Source organism: Perca flavescens, chromosome 5 (assembly GCF_004354835.1).
Source record: "Perca flavescens isolate YP-PL-M2 chromosome 5, PFLA_1.0, whole genome shotgun sequence".
NCBI lineage: Eukaryota > Metazoa > Chordata > Actinopteri > Perciformes > Percidae > Perca > Perca flavescens.
The window spans coordinates 22,005,672-22,026,042 of NC_041335.1; the positions used below are offsets into that span (position 1 = coordinate 22,005,672).

The following is a 20,371-nucleotide window of genomic DNA, read 5'->3' on the forward strand; positions in this document are numbered from 1 at the left end:
CTTTGTTTTTTTTACAAGTGGACAATATCAAAAAAGACAACTTCATTGCTTTTGTTTCACTTATCTCTGCCCTTTAATCAAATCCTAAATCATTTCCCTTCATCTGTCCTATTTTGCCTGTTTTCCCAGTTGTACAATATTCACTTGGTTTACCATATTTATTTAATCGCCATTTCAGCTCTGTTTTATTATGCTACTGTTTCCTCTGTTTGAAGAGCTGCATTAATTGCCTGGCTTATATTGATGTGTTTTTTCATCAAGCCTTTCCTAGCACTGAAAATAAAATAAATGAAACTTTTAGAAAATAAAGTAAACATAAATATGTTTGAGAACAGACTCACAGCTTGCAATATGTTAATCAGTTTTCTAGTTTAGTAGTTTGAAACTGCTGGTGTATAGCAGATGTGACTTTTTTTGCTCATAATATCCAATAATGTCTCAATATATTTTATGGGGTTGTACAGTATAAGTCAGCACCAATAATCTAATTATTGTTTTGTCTTCTCAGGTGATCTCGGATCAGCTAGTAATGCTTTTGGAGCTTCTGCTGGAGGAAGAGGAGCTGAGCGCGGCAGCAGTTCGTGCTCTGCAGAGAACTTACAACCTACAGAATCAAGACGCTGAGGTAAGACCACACACACATGCAACCATTCACCCACACACACATGCTCAGACTTAAGTGAGCATATGCATCCAAGCTCCATTATCTCCTCCAATAATGAAATGTAGATGGTTTCCTCTCCCTTTCCATCCCAAGGCACACTGCTTAGTAATGTGTAATAAATTCTGCTGTAATAGCAGCTCTCTTCTTTACAGCCACCATTACTGACTAAATCCCACAAGTATTTGCTTCATGTTTTAGTACTGCACAAAGTTCCTTAATGGTACTATTAACGATGTTTGTGAGAATGTGTGTGTGTGTGTGTTTGTGTTTTCTTGTCTGTGTTTGTTCTCTGCAGCTGTGTGTGTTGGTGGCTGAAGAGTTTTTTTTTTACTGTACAGCACCTCTCAGTACAGGAGCATGAGTGTGAAAACACAGCTGCGTCGGAGCCCTTAAACTGTTGACGCTAACCTCCATCGTTAACACATAGCTTGTCTTGAAAAGAAAAAAATTTCATATTTAGTTTTTTAGAAGTTATTAATAAAAAACATATTAATTATATGAGCTGTTATGTTGAGGCAGTAAATATATAATGGGGCCAGATGTTCTGTTGTACGAGGCCAATTGAGCAGCTATTGTAGTGAATCCAGACATCTAAAATTTTATCTCAGGGCATTTTTATTATTTACATTCCAAACTCAGGCGTCAGAGTCAGGCCACTTGTTCAAGTTCCCACATATAAAAAAGTTGCCTCTAATTTAGAATGTTTAACGTATTTCTGTCAGTTTATTAGCTAGAAGTTTGTTTTAGTGACTTTATTCAGTTCTTGGTTTTCATTTTAGTATTTAACCTTGCAGTCAACAAGCTGAGGCCACTTTGTATTTGGCCTTGGGTCCAGCTCTAGGTTTAGGCATCTTTAGTCAGACTTCCTGGCAGATGAAAGCAATTTCTCATCTGCAAGTTCCATGAAAAACTTTTAGTGTTTGCTAAAAATACACAGGGCCATTATGCACACAGTCATGCATGGAAACACACACTCTTTCTCTCATACATGAACATACACACTCCTGCACGCATCTGTCTGAAGGCAATGGTCCTGTCCTAATGTTAGTAATCTCATTCAGAAAAGGTTAATCACCTATGTCTCTTCTTATAAATGTAGCAATGTATTCTCCTTTCTTTTCTCTCTCTCTCTCTCTCTCTCTCCTCCCTCTCTCTCCCTCTCTCTCTCCCTCTCTGGCTCTTGGTCTGATTGTATTCATCTTCTCACTCAGCTTTTCTATGTCTGGTACTGAATCCTCTTCAGATAAATGATATGTTTAAAATTCTTGGACAAACAGGACGCAGTGCATTTCAGTCTGTGTAGCCCCTCACTATTCACCTCATAGAGAATTAGAGCTTTTTACATTGGCTGACTATTGGATTATAGAAGTGATTCTCATGGCGAGCAGTTAGTGATATCTCGACTCGAAGAAGGCATTGTGATAAAACATGACATAGATTATTCACCCTATAATATAACTGATTTATCAATACGGTAAAAATCTTTTCTGATGATGAGTTCGCACACATTAAAATTATAGTTCGGATCTTTTAAAGTGGGGTTGTTCAAGGTACTATGGTGATCGGCACTTCCCCAGTTTGAAGAAGCAGGCAGCAGTACCAACATGGAAGCGAAGCAATGTACTGCTGTTGATGGGGCCACACAGCAAAACGTATTTTAGCCACCTTAAAAAAGGCCCACCTAAAAAAATCAGTATCGGTTTAAGTATATGCTATATTCAGAATATTTTCACTGCTTTACCTTGCCGCCAGATAGCTCTTTATGACAGGGAACTGAAGCCATTATCTCAATCTATGCTCTCTTGAAAGCCACAAGTCTCCCTTGACAAAACCAAGGGAGTCATTTTACCTTGCAGAACATGGGGGTTGCTGGTCTACCGCTGCCTCAATTGGTTAGTTTGTTTGTGTTATTGTGCGACTTTGGTGTACATTGCACAATAACACAAACAAACTAACCGATCGAGGCAGCAGTAGACCAGCAACTCCTGTGTTCTGCAAGGTAAAATTACTGTTCTCCAGACTTAGGGCCTGCCGAACTCCATCTACTATAGGTAATACACTGACTATGGAAAAGTACCTCATACTTCAGAAGATTCAAACTATCACTTTAATGACAGACTTTCCTGATTTGCTATTTGATGAATTTTATTAATCCATTTTATAAGGTATTTTCTCATTACTACAACTTAATCTGGTGATAAAAACACAGAATGCTGTTACATATTGTTTCACCACCTGTTAGTTGCTTGTCTCTCTCCATACAGTAGAGGGACATTTATAGTGATACGCTCTTCAGTGAATGTGATTAAGAAGCTTGTATCTGGGTTAAAGGTGCTGAGAAGACTGGCGTGCAAGTTAAAGACTGTGTGTGTGTGATTTGTGTGAGCACATACATGATAGCTTAAGGAAATATGTGGCTGACCACCAGTGTGCGTGCAGTGGGACTGCTTTGTGAACAGTGTGACCATGAATATGTGTGTGAGTGTGCCTGTGAACCGTAGCATGTGCTTGCATGTATGAGAGAGAGCGTGCATGACTTTTCCCATTCCTTTCATATGAGCCTCATGTGACGCAAGATGCTGTGTGACTCTTATGTTTGCGTGTGCATCTATGTGCGTATGCATGCATGTAGTTTCGTGAGGGCATTTCTGATTTTGTGAGAGCGTAAATGCAGGCTTGTGTGTCAAGCACACAGGACACATTGTTTGTACCCAGGTTAGGTTTACTCCTGCAGTGACTAAGGACTTCACTGCACCACATTAAGTCTGGTTCCACAACGTGTGTCAAAAAAAAAAAAAAAAAAAAAAAGCAAACAATGACAACCTCAGTGGACTCCACAGACCGGAAACAAAAACAGCTCCTCAAGTGTATAAAAAAATCTCTAAGGGGAAAAATTTAAGAAGATCACAGAGGAGGGAATCCCCATCCAGTCCTAATACAGTAGGTGCCACTGGGCAAACAACGAGATATGAAAACAATAGTGGCAGCTATAATAAGATAGTGTCATGGAGCACAGACATAATGTTAAAAGTAGAGCTGAAACAACTAGTTTAAATATCGACTGATCGTTTATTGTTAAATATTTTGATTATTGTAATTTTTCAAGCAAAAATGCCAAACATTCCCTTGTGCCAGCTTGTCAGATGTGAAGATTTGCTGCTTTTATTGTCTTCGGTGATAGTAAATTGAATATCTTTGGACAAAACAAGCAATTTGAAGACATCAGCTTAGGCGTTACAAAATTATGATCATGTTTCACTACTTTACACAAGGCTGCGTTTGGGCGCCCATGCTGGCATACAGTATGTGCACAAGTCAAGACTACCATAACACTGCATTCACATGCTTTTGCGTGTCTGTCTTGTCTATTAGATTCTATGTTTGTCATGGTAAGTGCGTGCACACACGGAGTACGTTATATGTCGGAGTCAGTGGTGGTGGTGGAGGGTGAAGGAGGGGCAGGGGTGCATTAATAAATGAAGGAATGTCACCGTGTTATTGCATGTGCTGTCAGAGAGAGAGGCCCAGCGAGAGGAAAACGAGTAAAAAAGGGGGTAAGGAGAGGTGCACCAGGCAGCTGCTCTGCCCCAGGGCTCTCCCCAGGAATGTAACCCAGGGCAGGGAACAGCTGCCGGGACTACGCAGGCCAGAAGGGCAGGGCTGGCATCAGAGGGTACACATACTGTACACATTTGTGCACACTCACACATTCATGAATACAGACACACAGACATATCATTGTTCCCATGTGGGCAGATGGTGGAAGAGCGTGTTACACTTAACTTTTCCCCTTTGCTTTTTGTCATGTCTGATTTGGGATTTTTGCAGCCTTCCAGGGTAAAGAATAGAAAGGTAGAGAATATACTGTATGTAAAAGGGAATATTTCAAATTTGAAGGATAGAGGAACTAGAAAGCTCTTTTGAGACTAATTAAACTCATGTTTATTTAGTAGGTTGCAAAGGTAATGTGAGGATTTAAATGTGGCTGTTCTAGATGGAGCATTGCTCACTCCATTCTCATATTGCATAAACAGGTGGACAAACAACAACAACTCCTATTAAGAGTGCGAACACAGCACACAGGTTGATCCATTTGGCTCCTTTCTAGACTGCAACCTCAAAATGAATATCTGTACAAGCGCTGTAGAAATGCCCAAAGCTTGAGTTGTTGAAATAGAATCAATCACCCACGCTTGGTCACTGTACTCTCCAAAAGACTATTTTTTTTATCCCGTTTGTGTGGAGATAGTTATGGAGGAGATTAAACTACCCCCCCAAAAATCGTCCAAGAACTGCATATCCACGCCTGCACAGACACACACACAAACACACATGCACATGTACGCACGTGCGCGCGCGCACACACACACACACACACACACACACACACACAGACACGTGCACGCTCATTGCAGATGATGAAGGAGGATGGCTGAGGTCTGAGGGACAGAGCCAGTCTCTGATCTCTCCTGTAACCGCGGCAACAGAGCTCCTATTGATCCTCTAGCAGAAAGGCCAGGCATTAGCTTTCACATACACACACACACACACACACACACACACACACACACACACACAAAGTGAACACACAAAGTGAACACACACAGATGCACGTTGTCAGAGAATTAAACGAACTTTGAAACATGAATTTTGGATTGAGATGGTTTCCTCTCTAAACCAAAGTTCACGACTGTTAATCCTCCGATTCTGGATGAATTTATTCATTGTCAGCGGAGCACCTTCCAGTTTTGTCTCCTAGCTTGTCAGATTAGCTGTTTGCCTTCTGTTACTGGCCTTGAAGGAGACCTGTTGACATTAATGTGCGAGTGCACTGGTCAAAAGCATAAAAATAAAATAAACAGATTATAAATCTTTGCCATCATCTCCTTTTTTATGTAGCACTCCTCTTCTTTATATAGCACTCATCATAGATTTAACCCTTATTACAACAAAAGTTATGATAATACAGTTATGCTTGGCACTGATGGCTCCCTGGATCAGCCAAGCAGCATGCTAAACTGAAACAGGGAGCGCAATGCAGAGAACCTCAATGGGTATACAGGGAGACAAAAGCACAAAATTGACAAGACAAACCATTTTAACCCTGAGTCATGTTATGATTTTGAACAGGGAAGATGGAAGCTGAAGTGGTGGAAACAAAACTTTGCCAGCAGCATCAGCGGTGAGAGAGGCAGCATTGATGTAGCAGGGATAAGTGAAGAAGGAGTCATATTTTAATGGATGCCCTTGATGTGAAAATGGCTGTGATTGGTGTGTGACTGATAGAAATAATTATTTAATCAGCGGGTGTATAATTTATCCCTTTAACTGCATATTGTGTGTACCAAGAGTATACCCATTGGTAAAGCTTTCACGTGGTCAGCTTCATTAGCTTTGAATGAACAACCATGAATCAACTAAAATTACAAAGACCATCGACTTCAGAAATAACACGATGGCCATTTTAAGATGTATATGGGCTATATGAAGTGCAATTGTTTTAATTTAGTTAATTAAGTACAGTATATCTTTAGTTTGAAGTGAGCAATTATTTTCTTTGATTTCTTGATTCTGTGTTGCTCCATTTGACCACAGTGTGCTGTAATTTTTGCCCAAAGTCTCTTAAATAGGAGATTTTGTATGTATTATTTCATTAATAGTTGTTGTATATTTTCCTCTGTTTCGGCTTCCAGGTGCAACATCGCTGGTGTGAGCTGGTGGTCAAACATGCGTACACTCGGGCTTACAGAGACGTGGAACACTTTCTGGTTCATGACCAGGTAAATAAGTACACAACAACACCTGTGATTCAACCTGAGAGAAAAGCCTGTACGCAGTAAGAAAAATAAACTTTAATAAAAAGTGATTGATTGATTGAGTGTGTGTGTGTGTGTGTGTGTGTGTGTGTGTGTGTGTGTGTGTGTGTGTGTGTGTGTGTGTGTGTGTGTGTGTGTGTGTGTGTGTGTGTGTGTGTTCCAGGCCATGGGTGTGTATCTGTACGGGGAGCTGATGGTTCAGGAGGACCCTGAGCAGCAGGCTCTGGCCCGTCGTTGCCTCTCATTGGTCACGGAACAAATGGACCAATCAGCACGCAGAGTGGTAGAGGAGATGGTCCTTTGATTTTGGAGGTGAAATCTCATTCTCAGTCTTTCATTGCACTGTGTCAACCATGCTGCGCTGCAGCTTTTATTCTAAGGTTGCAAACGTATAAAAAAAGCTTTGTGTTGGATTGATCCTAATTCCATCTGCCCCAGCGGACAGTCCACACTTGAGTCACTTGGCTACCTACAGTATACTTCACATTCCTCTCTGATCCCATTGAGTGTGTGTGTGTGTGTGTGTGTGTGTGTGTGTGTGTGTGTGTGTGTGTGTGTGTGTGTGTGTGTGTGTGTGTGTGTGTGTGTGTGCACATGTGTGTATTTGTAGACTCAGAATGGGGCCTTTTCCGTAGTTTCACAGCAGCGCCATCAGGATGTGTTTGTCAGAAAAGGAATTTGGGAATGTGTTCTTCAAACAAACGAGAGAGGGAGGAAAGAAAAAGAACACACAGGTCGGCGAGCGTTTTCTGAGGGGCTCAGGGCACTCTCTACTTAATGTGGGTGATTTTTATATTGTTGACCCTGTATATGTGCGTGTTTATGTGTGTGTATGCATAACCACAACTGTCACCCATTGAGCTTTATGACGATTTAGAAACGTGAGGGGTTTATTGGTCTCACACTAAATGAAGGGAAGAGAGAAATGTATGGTTTAGACAGACAGACAGACAGACAGGAAAAATATGGGAGGAAGAGAGAGAGCGGAAGGGAGGACTAGAGGGAAGACAGGCCTCTTTGAAGCTGCTGATCTTTTCATAACAGTCCTGCTATTACTTAGCCTGACGTGGTCATACTCAGATTCTCGAATTTTGTGGGCGGGGCTAAGTTTGGCTGGCATCCAGGCTAGCTATTACTGAAACTAACCTTTGAATAATGAGAGCAGGCAATTAAAAGGATTTGACTCGACAATTGAACTATAGTAACCCAGCTATTCTTTAAAGTTTTTAAACAATACAGTAGTATACTATGGATCCAATGTTACATATATGCCAAACAAAACTCCAAAGATTTTAAATTTATAATCTAACAGAAAAAAAGCAGTAAATTCTCACATTGGAGAAGCTGAAACAAGCTGATGTCTGACATCTTTGCTTAAAAAATGACTTAAACGATTTGTTGAATATCAAAATAGTTGCTAACAATTTTCTGTTGATCTATTCATTTATTGACTTATTGACACTTGCAGTGAAATCTCCCTGGCAACATGAGCAAACAACCACACAGCCATGCCTGCTTCAAACCGGTAACAATGGCATGAACAAAACATAAATCATGTAAAATAACCAAAATTGTTATTTTATTTTGGCAGAAAATGAAGTGTTGATGTAGAACCCATCCCTCAGAAACCGATTAAGAAAGCAGGTGTTAATCTTATTATCTAGCACCCCGATACAGCAAGTATAAGTTTAAACAAGGCGTCTGTGACCTTGGTCAAAACAGGCGCCCTCAAAAGGAGCTGCTACCTACTTGTCCTTGTCAACCTGAGTGACTTACAACACTAAATCCTTTTTTTAGGCCGTGACCAAGCCACTACAAGACCGGCTTTTATCTTCAGACACACACACACACACACACACACACACACACACACACACACACACACACACACACACACACACACACACACACACACACACACACACACACACAGACAGACAGCTTTATGCATTTGCGCAGGATGTGAAAGGCTTTCTAGACAAGTGCTCGGCATCTGGCTCAGTCCTGATAAATCTCTCTAAAAAACACACATACTGCACCCACGTATATATTAGCGCCTCCCTACACCTCTCTGTGGAGCCTCACTACAAGTACAGGAGGACTGAAACGAATCCGCTAAAAGAAAATACAAAAGAATAGAAGAAAAAAATAAGCATTTAGAGATTTATACCCTAACTTTTACTATTGCTTCCCATTGGACTGAAGCAAACAAGCCTCTGTAAACATCAATGGATCATGCTGGTCAACTGAGCCCAGGTCCAGATCTCTCTCCAATTAAAATGATGGATGAACCAACCTCCTCACTGCTTTTTCATATTGCACTGTGGGGAGATGGATTTATGTTTTACTGCTCAGTTTGGGTGCCCCCACCATCTTTTCTGAAGTAGAGCAGTCCTCCCTGTACCCTTTACACCAACCCACACACACACACACACACATCACAATACAGTGGGATTAGGCTGAGGCGGGCTGAGAGGGTTTTAACTGAAAACAACATGTCTGTCAAGGCGCACTCCCTGCTCTGTGTTTTTAAACCTAAAAAGCACAACCCTTTAAAGGAGAAGGGTGGTCTCTCCCTGTCTTTTTTTTTCTTTTTCCCTCCCCGCTCACTCCCTTGTTCTTTTCTTCCCCCAGTACATGCCTCTGGAATCCCTCTTGATCCGCTTAATGAGGGGCATATCGCCGGGTTAGCCGAGCGTGGCGAATGGGAGAGGAGAAGAGGGGTAACCAAGGAAATAGTGTGAGAGAGAGGGAGAGAGGATCTACAGGTCTGGTCTTTCATGACTGCGCTCTGATGGCAGAAGTGAGGGAGAAAGTACAAACAAAGTTAGAGATTTCCCTTTCTAGGTGTTGCAGGTCAGTGCTGACTTGAAGATGTAGTTAGAGGAGGAACAAAAAGAGACAGGGAGAGAGGATCTTGTTCTTTCATGTCTGGGCTGTGAGGGTTCCTGGCGTGCTGATTTGTGACTTATGATAAAATCACATTGCCAGGGATTACCACACAGCCCTGACCCAGCCAGCTGCCATGGTAACAACAGCCCCTCCTACTCACACACACACACACACACACACACACACACACACACACACACACCCACACACACACACACTCATTCGTCCCCCAGAAACTTAAAACCAAAGAAGACATGATGATCTAAGAGTGTGTGTGATTGTGTTTAAGGAGTTGATGATTTGGAAGTTCAGAGAAGAAAGAAGGATGATGAGGGAGCCAGAGGGTCTTGATGTGGGTGTTTCGCAAGTGTGTGTGTGCGTGTGTCTGCGTGTGTGTGTATGCGCGCGTGTGTGTGTATGCGCGCGTGCACGCGCCCCAGTCAGTCCGCCAGACAGGTTTTGTATCCTCTCTCCAGCCAGGCACAGAGCTTAGCTGATTGGTGAACAGTGATTGATTTCCTCTTTGTTCACAGTGGCTAAGTTCTGCACCTGAGGAGAGCATGACCCAGACAAGCAGACAAAGGAAGACAATGAATGTGTGTGACAGAAAAAAAGAAGTTTTTACAGTGGCAGCTGTGTGTGTGTTTGTGCTTTTGTGTTTCATTTATCTAATGTGTGTTTATACTGTACATTTCAGTCACAGAACTCCTTCCCCTTTGTCCTCTACCGTTTTCTCGCTCCTTACAGATCTTGTTTGTCCTGCATCCTTTCCCTTATTTTTTTTTTTCTAATTTCACTTTTCTCCTCCCGCTTCCTTATCCTACATTTTCCTTCAATTTGGTCTAAACTCAGTTAAAAACTCTATAATACTTTCCACTGAGACCCTCTCACTCAGAAGAATTAAACACATAAGCCTCCTTACAAATTCAAAATGCTGTGCAACACTACTAATGAGCACCAGTCTACACTCTCCTGCTTTGCCTGTTGTTCATTCCCTCTTCTTTTATCTTCCTCTGCGTCCGTCTCCTTTCAGATACGTAGCGTAAAAGATAATCCTGCAGATGACGCCAGTTTCCACGCTTCGTAGTTCTAGCGAAGGTGAGAGTAAGTACAGTACAGGCCAAAAGTTTGGACACATTCAATGCGTTTCCTTTTTATTTTCATGACTATCTACATTCTAGTTTCTCACTGAAGGCATCAAAACTATGAATGAACACATATGGAATTATGTACTTAACAAAAAAGTGTGAAATAACTGAAAACATGTCTTATATTTTAGCTTCTTCAAAGTAGCCACTCTTTGCTTTTATTATTAATAAGGGAAAAAATTCCACTAATTAACCCTGACAAAGCACACCTGTGAAGTGAAAACCATTTCAGGTGACTACCTCATGAAGCTCATTGAGAGAACACCAAGGGTTTGCAGAGTTATCAAAAAAAGCAAAGGGTGGCTACTTTGAAGAATCTAAAATATAAGACATGTTTTCAGTTATTTCACACTTTTTTGTTAAGTACATAATTCCATATGTGTTCATTCATAGTTTTGATGCCTTCAGTGAGAATCTACAATGTAAATAGTCATGAAAATAAAGAAACACATTGAATGAGGTGTGTCCAAACTTTTGGCCTGTACTGTACCTCAGGAGAGAGACTGTACTTCCAGTACTAATGAGGCCTGGGGAGACCCAAACTCTGCTTAATGCTGCTGACAGATATTTAGGCCCTGGTTACACAAATACGCTCATGGGTGAAAACGACAAAATATTTTATCAGATGTGCCTTTCGTTTAGACGGCGACGCTGTTTTTCGGGCTTAAAAACGCAAAAAAGTGAAACCACCCTCCAGAGTGGAAATCTTAAAAATGCTCCACCGTCACGTTCCCATCTAAAGGGTAAAAACGCACTGTGCAAGAGTGTGTGTGTGTGTGTGTGTGTGTGTGTGTGTGTGTGTGTGTGTGTGTGTGTGTGTGTGTGTGTGTGTGTGTGTGTGTGTGTGTGTGCGCCGAATGTTTGGAGCAATAACTCCACCTCCTCGTCTGTCCAGACAAAATTGTCAGCTTCTGTTGTTCGCTTCGCGCTACTAGGGAGAAGGAAGGTTCTACGCAGGCGCGCAGACTTGGTGGTGTTGTGTGGCAGTGCTTCACACTACCACCTAGCCGCCTGGTGTGCAAACTACATCAAATTTCACACACTTTTGCGTCACCATATGCATGCAGATTCCATTTCTACTCACAGAGCGACGGCTGATTCATGATGAACGAGTCCATCGCAGGTTGAATGCACATCAGCAGGTCATTCACATTACACGGTGTTAGTGTATGTAATGTCTGTATCGACTACTGGTCGCGCAGCCACGGTGGTCCGTGCGTTGTCGTAGACACACGCAGCCTCTTTTCTGGAAATCCTTGCGTGTCCATGCGACCGACACAAGTCCACAGCGGTCCGCTGCGTGAAGCCTATGTATGAGCCCATCTCCACCGCATCCATCTGTGAGGTTGTCAGCTTTGTGTCTGCATGGCATGCTCTGTTTGTAGGACGGCCGATTTAACCGCCAGTCCTCAGCGATGTAGTGGCATGTGTCACGTAGCTCTCCGCTCAGAGCGCCGTCCAGCAAAAAGCCACGAAGCTTAAAGCCCCAGTGTGTAACGTTTATACTTGTTCATTATCAAAATCTGTATTGCCCTTCACAAAAGTATTCCTATTGGCTTGAAATTTTACATTTACGCTTGCATGAACTGGGGTAGACGCTCCATAATGATGCGCCGTTTTGAAATACGTTAGCCGTTAAGGGACACACAGGACATACTGCTCGTTTTCGACTCACAGCTGCTGCTAATGGGTATCGTAGCTTCCCGGCCCCGCCAAGTTTGAAGAAGGAAACATGGAGGACCACGCGTATTCAAAATCTAAATTTCAGGGTTTTACTTTTCACTTTTTTTTTTTCAATTTTCACTTCTTCTTCGCCCAAAATTGATATTGAAAAGAGCAAGAGACCGGGGTCATCAGAAAAAAGAGTGAACATTGGAGCTGCTTCGGACGCACACACCAAATCCCATGTAGTTAATTATCCTCCGGACCGCTGCAGTCTCATTTTCTTTCTTCTTTCTTTCCGTCGGGTGGCGCGTATGCCCACTCGTGGTGTGAAGCGCGCGTCAGCGCCACTTTCCGACATGCACTCCAAAAACCACTGCTGATAGACGCCCTTTTGTACACCTTTGCTTTTTGACGCGTGAAGGCTACCGTAGCTGCAATACGTACTTTGAACTGCGTGGCGAGAGAGAGTCGATTGCGATATATGATCTCACCGCTAGATGGGAGAAATTCTTACACAACCTCACAAGCGCGTACCGTGTGGAACTTGTGAGCGTGCAGCTGAGAAGCAGTGTTGCTGTCAAATGGAAAAGTTGCGCCGAATTGAAAAAGGAACTATGTTTTGTTACCAAATTTTCAGTAGTAGCGCGTTACAGTACTTTTTACCTGAAAAAGTAGTTACGTTACTGAACACTGGTCATAATGTACTGTTTTAGTTACTTTACCATTGCATACTAATAGGAAATGTTTAAATACGTGCAGCGTAGCGTTGGATGACTGTCATGATGAATGTCAAACTATTCCTTTAACTTGACAGTTTAATTTAGTTACAGCAGGGTAAGTCCTTAAAAAAGGTTAACAGGCCTTTCAGCAAATCTGTGCTCAAAATAATCCTTTAAGTACTTAAATTGCAGGTTTTCAACTTTATATCACTTTGGCAGTGAAAAGTGCCGTCTGTGTATTCCCGGCTGAAGTGTATTGATTTCTGATCTAATCTCAGCCTGAGGAAGCCAAGATACTGAGATCCATAAAGCATTCTCACAGAACACTTCTCACACTGCGAAGGAAAACAAGACTTAGACGTCAAAGGATGGAAATCTTCTGGAAATCTTGAAACAATTAACAACCTTTCCATCATGTATACTGTATTTATATTAGGGTTGTCAGTTTTCACTTTATTTGGACAAGTGGATTTACTGCACGATATATGAGCTTCTATTGTTTTGGTTTTAGAGAAACAAAAGGTTGTGATCCTGTAAAACACTTACTGATGACAAGAAAAGCAGGAATTGGGAATTTGGGTCACACCGCACGCTTTATCTCAACTGTTGCATAGTGTACTAAGTGATGGTTCCCAAAATTAGGCAAGATAAGCTTTAAACACAAAAACTAACACACTTTCTCAACAACATGAGCAGGTTCATCATGCAAGGCTCTATTTAGCATGCCCACGTCTGCCAACACAATGATCAATAAATCTCAGTCGGTCTCACTTGTCCCAAGAAATAGATTTGTTTTGGAATTGTTATACAACAACGTCCATTTGTATCTTCCTACCAAACAAACAGTTTCTCTGAAATACAAATACCTACTCAGTGCATTCATCATCCAATTGTCAATAACTCCAGCTGGACTACATGCAAAGAATAAATCATGTATGTCTGATACTTTTAAGTTTAAAAATCTGGCCTACAGTAACTTACTGTATAACCCTTGCTATAACGTGGGTGTCCACAGTTATACTAGCTATTTGCAATGCAAAGCTATACCGCTCTGGACCGATCAAATCAAAACCGTGACAGATGGCTGGAAATGTATTTTAAAACTGGTCGGTCTTTTTTTGGCAATCAGAATATGAGGCGTGAGGAGGTATTATAGCGCTCTATATTCACAACGACAAAATGGCGACTAAACGAGGACAGATGTGTGAATTAGAAATGAGGGCCATGTGGAGCCTGCCATTTTTAGACCTATATTTAGGGCCTGTTAAAAGAGTAATGACCATCAAAGGCCTGTAAAAGAGAGGAATTGCCATCAGAGCCTAAATCTAAAAGGTGATTTATTACACTCTAATGGGAGGGAAATGGTGCTCCGCACATCAAAGGACAAAGCAACATTGTATAAAGACACCGAAAATAAACTTATTCAACCCACACCACCCACACCATCTTCTCTTCACGCAACTAAACTTGACTGTCTTTTTAATGTCAAGTATATTTTAGACAGCTGTTGTATTAGATTCTATTTTGAAGTATATGTTTACAATATCCTATATCTATAACTTTTAGTGATGCAGTATATATGCATGCTCCTCACAGAAGGTGATGGAATGTGATTTTGATGGATTTATAGTTGGATTTTTGTGATCAGACTCTTGAAATAGAATTATAGCCCTTTTTTATGGCAATTATGTACCGATAATTTTGGATAGCTCCCACCAGCCGGCAGTGGTCTTGCTGGTGGAGAGGTTTCTACCGGGTCAACCAGCTAGTAAAATACAACCATCTCAACAGTTTAAATGAACCTACAGTAGTGTGGTATCTTGTGGGTTTAGCCAAGCAGAACACTGCCTGACACGCAGTCTGAGTACTAATTACTTTTTGCTTCATTACAGACAAAAAAAGGGAAAAGTATGTATGCTTTGGGAAAAAGGAGAAGAGAGATTCGGGCTTGGCTTCCTGTGCCTACTGAGCTGATAATCAGTCCTATACAACCACTGGCTCAGTTCAGCAGGAACAGGTTTCCAGTCCACTCACCACCAAAATGAAGCAAACACAAGCACTGGTCGCAACAGACTTTTAACAGATTATACACGAGAGCCGCTGTTCTTTTGGACAACTAAGTTATTATGGATTTTATTTTACAAGAATTCTTTTCAGGATTTAAAAAATTATCTCATCCATGCCGGTACCACAGTTTTCATACAGCATGTGCATTGGTGTCTGATGATTGCACTATATTTCAAGAGATGACTTTACATAATTGTATGCCTTTAAAGGAGCATTTCAGTGAACTTTCAACTATCATTATTTTAGGACAAAACGGTTTGGAACTTCTTTGTAGAGCTAGGCTGATGAATCAGTTGGGCCCGTACTATCTGCCGCCATTAGCTTATTTCAGATATATCTATTGCTGAAACGATTTGTCGATTAATCAAAAAGAAAAATAATTGGCAACAAGTTTGATAGTCGTTAAATCTTTGCGATATTTTGTGGGTTTTGTTTGACTGTGAAATTGGAAAATTGCCGTGTTTTGAACTCGGATATGGAACATTTATAGACTAAACAATAATATTTTTTTACAAGAGTATAGATTCTAAAAAATAATTATTACTTGCATCCCTAATTGTGTACATATTAGCATATATATCAGCAGAAAAATGTTTGCAATGTTAGAAATAGTGTCTGCATTACATAGTTTGTCCACCAGAGGGTACACTTTTTTTTTTCCAACTGTAAAATGTCATGATCTATCGGTCAATCTATTATTATCAGAATTTAAAACAAAAAAATATTATATAAACCCAGCATCGGACGGGTTCTGTCTTCGGCCAAACATTTAAACTGGCTCATTTGTCTAGACTCTAGACTGAACACACCCAGCATTCAGTGTTTGTCTTCACATCATGTAGACACAAACCGTTCCGCCGGAGGACTGTAGACATCTACCAAATGTTCTGTAATGCTTTAATCTAAACTCATCGTTCTCTTCCAGGTTGACTACAGATGGAGATGACAGGAGTTTGGCATACGAGGGTCCAGAGGGTTCACCTCCTCTTCTGTAAGAGAGGGGATGCTGCACAATCGCTCAGTAGAGTAAACACCAGAAGGCTGAACTCTTATTTTACAACCAAGGCCAATTGGCAAGGTTTAGAGTACAGCAGTTCTGTCCATTCAAGGCTAAAGAAATAAGTGGTGTGTGTAAATCAATAACAATACAAGCTGTTCCTTGTGAGATGAAATGTTGTTGACTACATTATTGCATACTGTGACCAAAGAAAAATGACATAATGTCACCGGTTTTAAAATGATAGACACTGGGAAGAGGGAGATATTTCACTGATAGAGATACTGCACACTGTAAACCCAGATTTAGTTGTAATTAAACTTTTTAGTGGTCACTCCTTATTCTTTCATGTTTTGTTAAAAAACATATTAATTACTAAATCACATTAGTTGTTTGTATTAATCAGCTAAAGTATGCAGTGCACAGATCACATTAAGCAGAGATAACTAAGGATGTTAAGTTTCTGTATGGGAGTTTCTGTATGTCACTTGAACTGTTCTTTTAGACACCATAACTCCAGAAAAAAATTATTTATGTTTACTAATGATTTTTAGTAATGACTACTGATGTAAACTTGATTTGTCTACTGCATCAACTTACCGCTCTGTGTTAATACAACTTGACCTGTTAAGTTTCACCTTGTGTAAAAACTTTGATGGTTTCCACACACATTTTGAGTAAAGTCAACTAATTTGGGATAACATCCATCCATGTTTAAGAAGCTGTGTTTAAGTTTCTGTGTGTGTAGGTGTGACTTCATGTCTGTTTAGTCTGAAGCCATGATCTGGTTAAGAGTTTAGACAGGAAATACTTTCAGATGAGTCAAGTTTTCATACATAACAAATTACTTCACTCTGGTCAGTAACAACACTGGAAAGTATACAACCTCTCGGGGCATTTCTATATGTGTAAATGATGGTTTTGTAATTGCTGTGCAAACTTTTTTTCTTTGTATGTGTCAAGTGAACATTTTTAATATGTTCATGTTACAATAAAATGTTTTCTTAAAATAAATGCTTGACTTTTTTAAACTTATTCATCAATGAAGGAGCAAACCTAAACAGCTTTGGTACTATTATTGCCAGTAGGTGGTAAAACCTCACAACTCTTAGTACAAAACTCAAAGCAGAGCATCAAAATTGCTGTTTTCTTTTTTTTTTCTAACATGTAATCACATGTTCAACTGACTAAGTACAACACACATAATTACACAGTAACTTTTTCACCACACCTAATCAGTGAGTCATCAAAGACTTTTTTTTTTTCATATGAAGTAATTGTCTTTCACAATGCAATGCTCACAATACTTTTGATATGCTTCTCTTCTAATTTGCATAAATACATTACACCAACAATTAATCCAACTTCTCTTAATGGTTAATCACTGAACTGTTTGGTAAGCCTATAGATTTTGAATTGGTTTGTCAGCTATATAAATGTGTGTATGTATGAACATCTAAATGACAGGTAACCACACATAATGAATACTTTTAATTTCTTATTGATTTCACCTAGTGGTAACCACAATTGGTCACCCTATAAAAACATGAGTGTGTGTGTGTGTGGGGGGGGTTAACGCTGGCATTTTTTGACTTTTACTTTTGAAATCCATTTATCACTGATCCCGTCTTGATAGAAATATGACAGCAGTCATGGAAAATACATCCACTTTGACTGACCACCTTGTCACAATTCTGTCTTATGTAAAACATGGAAGGAGGTGCCAAAGTGGTAGCATCCATGCTCCAGAGTCTATCATAATACAGGAAATTACATACAATTATTTAGCTAGAATTGTGTAAATGCTAAATCATTAAACTGAGATCTGTATCGATATGACCTCGTAACATATAGTGATAAAGATGGCAGTGTTTGTGACAAAAAAGCCCTCTCCGTAGAACTCCAGCAATTGCTCCAATCTTTAGCCCACTTTTTGCTTTCAAAAGTGTAAAATGAATATGCTCACAAATTACATCTTGTACCAAATTAAAAAAATTATATATAAAAAAAAATCAATCATCCTGCATGATTCCAAAAATGTAACCATTTTGCTTAGATAGCACAAGAAATGTAGCTACACAGCATACATTTGTTTAAATTTCTGTCCAGCTCCATCAGTAGTCAATCAGTAGTCATAGTCTATTATGTAGACGCATAAGCAGGGTATTCTCAATGTCTGGCTCCAGTGGCCATTTTAAATGTCTAGACTTTATGGATCAAACACAAAAAGGGCAGGGAATCATTCTCCATCTTTATGAATAATGAAGCAATAGAAATTGTACATTGAGAAAGGAGTGACATTACATTTCATTATTTACATTTTAATGTATACTCCGTACTGTCAGAATGTTTTTCATAGAAACATTTAACACAAATAGTATTTCAACAAAGATAACTGGTGTTTAGTTTCCCTGTCTTCCAAACCTAAATGTATTTCAGTCAGTATGTGTAACATGAAGGATTTATATTGTGAGGCAATTATATGAGTGGGAAGACTCTGACACGTCGTATGAGCTGCTGCTTCTTTGCAGTGTGATCTGTCACTGCTCAAGTGTCCTTGTGGGCCTTGTAGTGTGTGTGTGTGTGTGTGTGTGTGTGTGTGTGTGTGTGTGTGTGTGTGTGTGTGTAATTGTAGCCTCTATACATAATCTGTCCTCGCTGTGCTGTTTTGACACACTCCTGTCATTGCGCCGCAGCATATCTACACAAGAACTCGGCTATTTGTCATTCTGCAAAGGTGCCCTGAAAAAACCCTGAGCCAAGGATGAACTTGGTGCTGTGTGGTTCTGTGCATTATTGTATGTTTTAGGTGTGAGTGTGTGTGCTTGGTTCTCGGTAGGGCTTGGTGCTGCATGCATGTGTCAGTGTGTCTTGAAGTGCTTCGATCCTGAGATGAACTCTGCTAGCGTCGCTTGATAAGCAGCTTCCTTCGTTTAGTCCGAGCTGCAGCGAGCTGAGAACACACGCTGCTTCATCAACCAGACCAGACCGCTCCACCACCTGGACTCACACACAAAGACAAAAAAGATATTGCTTGTGACAGGCCTTTACCAGAAAAAGAAAAAACGGTATCTGAAAAGGCATTACTTCAAAAAGAAAAGGGACTCGTTATTTGTGATATATTATAATATCAAATTCAACAGCACACTATATCATTCTAGATATTTACTTTAAATCCACCTAAATAATTAGAGCTCATTCGACATCCAAAAATCTAACTGTGGTGTACATGGTATGGTATGAGACATTTTGGATAACAAATTACCCACAATTACTCTACGAATCAGTCCAAGTCCATTTAAAATTCAATGCAGTCTTCAATTCAATTGTACTTAGCCAAAAATAAAACATAAGGTTTGTTTTTAGTTACGAATTATTACTATTGTTGTGGATTACACTTTATTCAAATTTTGCATTTAAAAATCATAACATGTTGTTTTCCCAATGTAACTTTTGTGTAAATCATAGACCTAAAAATTAAGCCAACACAAAAAAAAAATCCTTAAAGTACTTGGAGGAATTAAAAAATTTTAACATCCATAACTCTGAGGAAGATTGTGTGATACGGACAAAAAGCTCCAGAAAAGCTATTAAGTGGATCTTGTGTTGAGATTATTTTTTTGTCAACTGCTGTCAAAAATGAACATCCAGTCTTTTATTAGAAAATATAAAATATTTACAAATTATTTTGCAGAAGAACAATATGTACGAGTCATGACGTGCATGTCTAACCATGGGATGGGTGAAACATGAATTAGGAAATGACTGAAAACAGCTCCTCACCGTCTGTAAAATCTCTGTTGATCCGCTCAGCGATTGTTGGAAGAAAACAGCAAAGTTGACTAAGAGCTTGAGGATCAATAATGGAGACAGTGATGGTTGCTGAGGTTGTGGTGACATAAGAGTGACCAATGACTGCAAAAGGGCCACAGGAAGAGGACGAGCTAAGACCAAGAACAGGGAGTGCAGGTGGTGCCATGCTTCTTTGGCATGTACCTGGAAACAGTGATCATATCATTAATTTATGGTAAGCGGACATGTTTATTTATAGATCACAAAAAGCACTGCTTTAAAGTGCTCATATTATGCTTTTTGGCTTTTCCCCTTTCCTTTATTGTGTTATATATCTTTTTTGTGCATGTTATAGGTTTACAAAGTGAAAAAGCCCAAAGTCCACCCCAAAGGGACTTACCATCTTCCAGAGAAAACACTGTTCACAAACTGCTCCAAACCGCTCTATTGTAGTCCAGCCTTTACTTCACTTTGTAACACACAACGATGCTTCTGACAGGGTACTAGTCCTTACCTAGCTGCTGCGCATGTGCGACACCCAACAAAGATGGAATACAAGTGTGATGCCTCACTCTGTAGCTAAAACAGAGAGCTCAACACACAGGGTGAAA

The 20,371-nt window shown here is 40.2% G+C and overlaps 2 protein-coding genes across 4 annotated transcripts in view; one reads left to right on the top strand and one right to left on the bottom strand.

The window, feature by feature from the left end:
• aopep (aminopeptidase O (putative)) overlaps positions 1-16,333 on the top strand; it is a 71,649-nt gene extending 55,316 nt beyond the window's left edge. For all 3 annotated transcript variants that reach the window (XM_028578734.1, XM_028578733.1, XM_028578735.1), the window contains exons 15-18: positions 509-625; positions 6,358-6,444; positions 6,644-6,792; positions 15,897-16,333. In XM_028578734.1, the coding sequence (XP_028434535.1) occupies positions 509-625; positions 6,358-6,444; positions 6,644-6,784 (345 nt within the window). In that variant the 3' untranslated portion in view covers positions 6,785-6,792; positions 15,897-16,333. The remainder of the gene's footprint in view (positions 1-508; positions 626-6,357; positions 6,445-6,643; positions 6,793-15,896) is intronic.
• Positions 16,334-18,206: 1,873 nt separating this feature from the next.
• The window catches only part of fancc (FA complementation group C), a 36,840-nt gene continuing 34,675 nt past the window's right edge, over positions 18,207-20,371 (bottom strand). Inside the window, exons 15-16 of the mRNA XM_028578742.1 lie at positions 19,752-19,964; positions 18,207-18,968 (exon numbers count right to left, since the gene is read on the bottom strand). Coding sequence (XP_028434543.1) covers positions 18,774-18,968; positions 19,752-19,964 — 408 coding nt within the window. The 3' untranslated portion in view covers positions 18,207-18,773. The remainder of the gene's footprint in view (positions 18,969-19,751; positions 19,965-20,371) is intronic.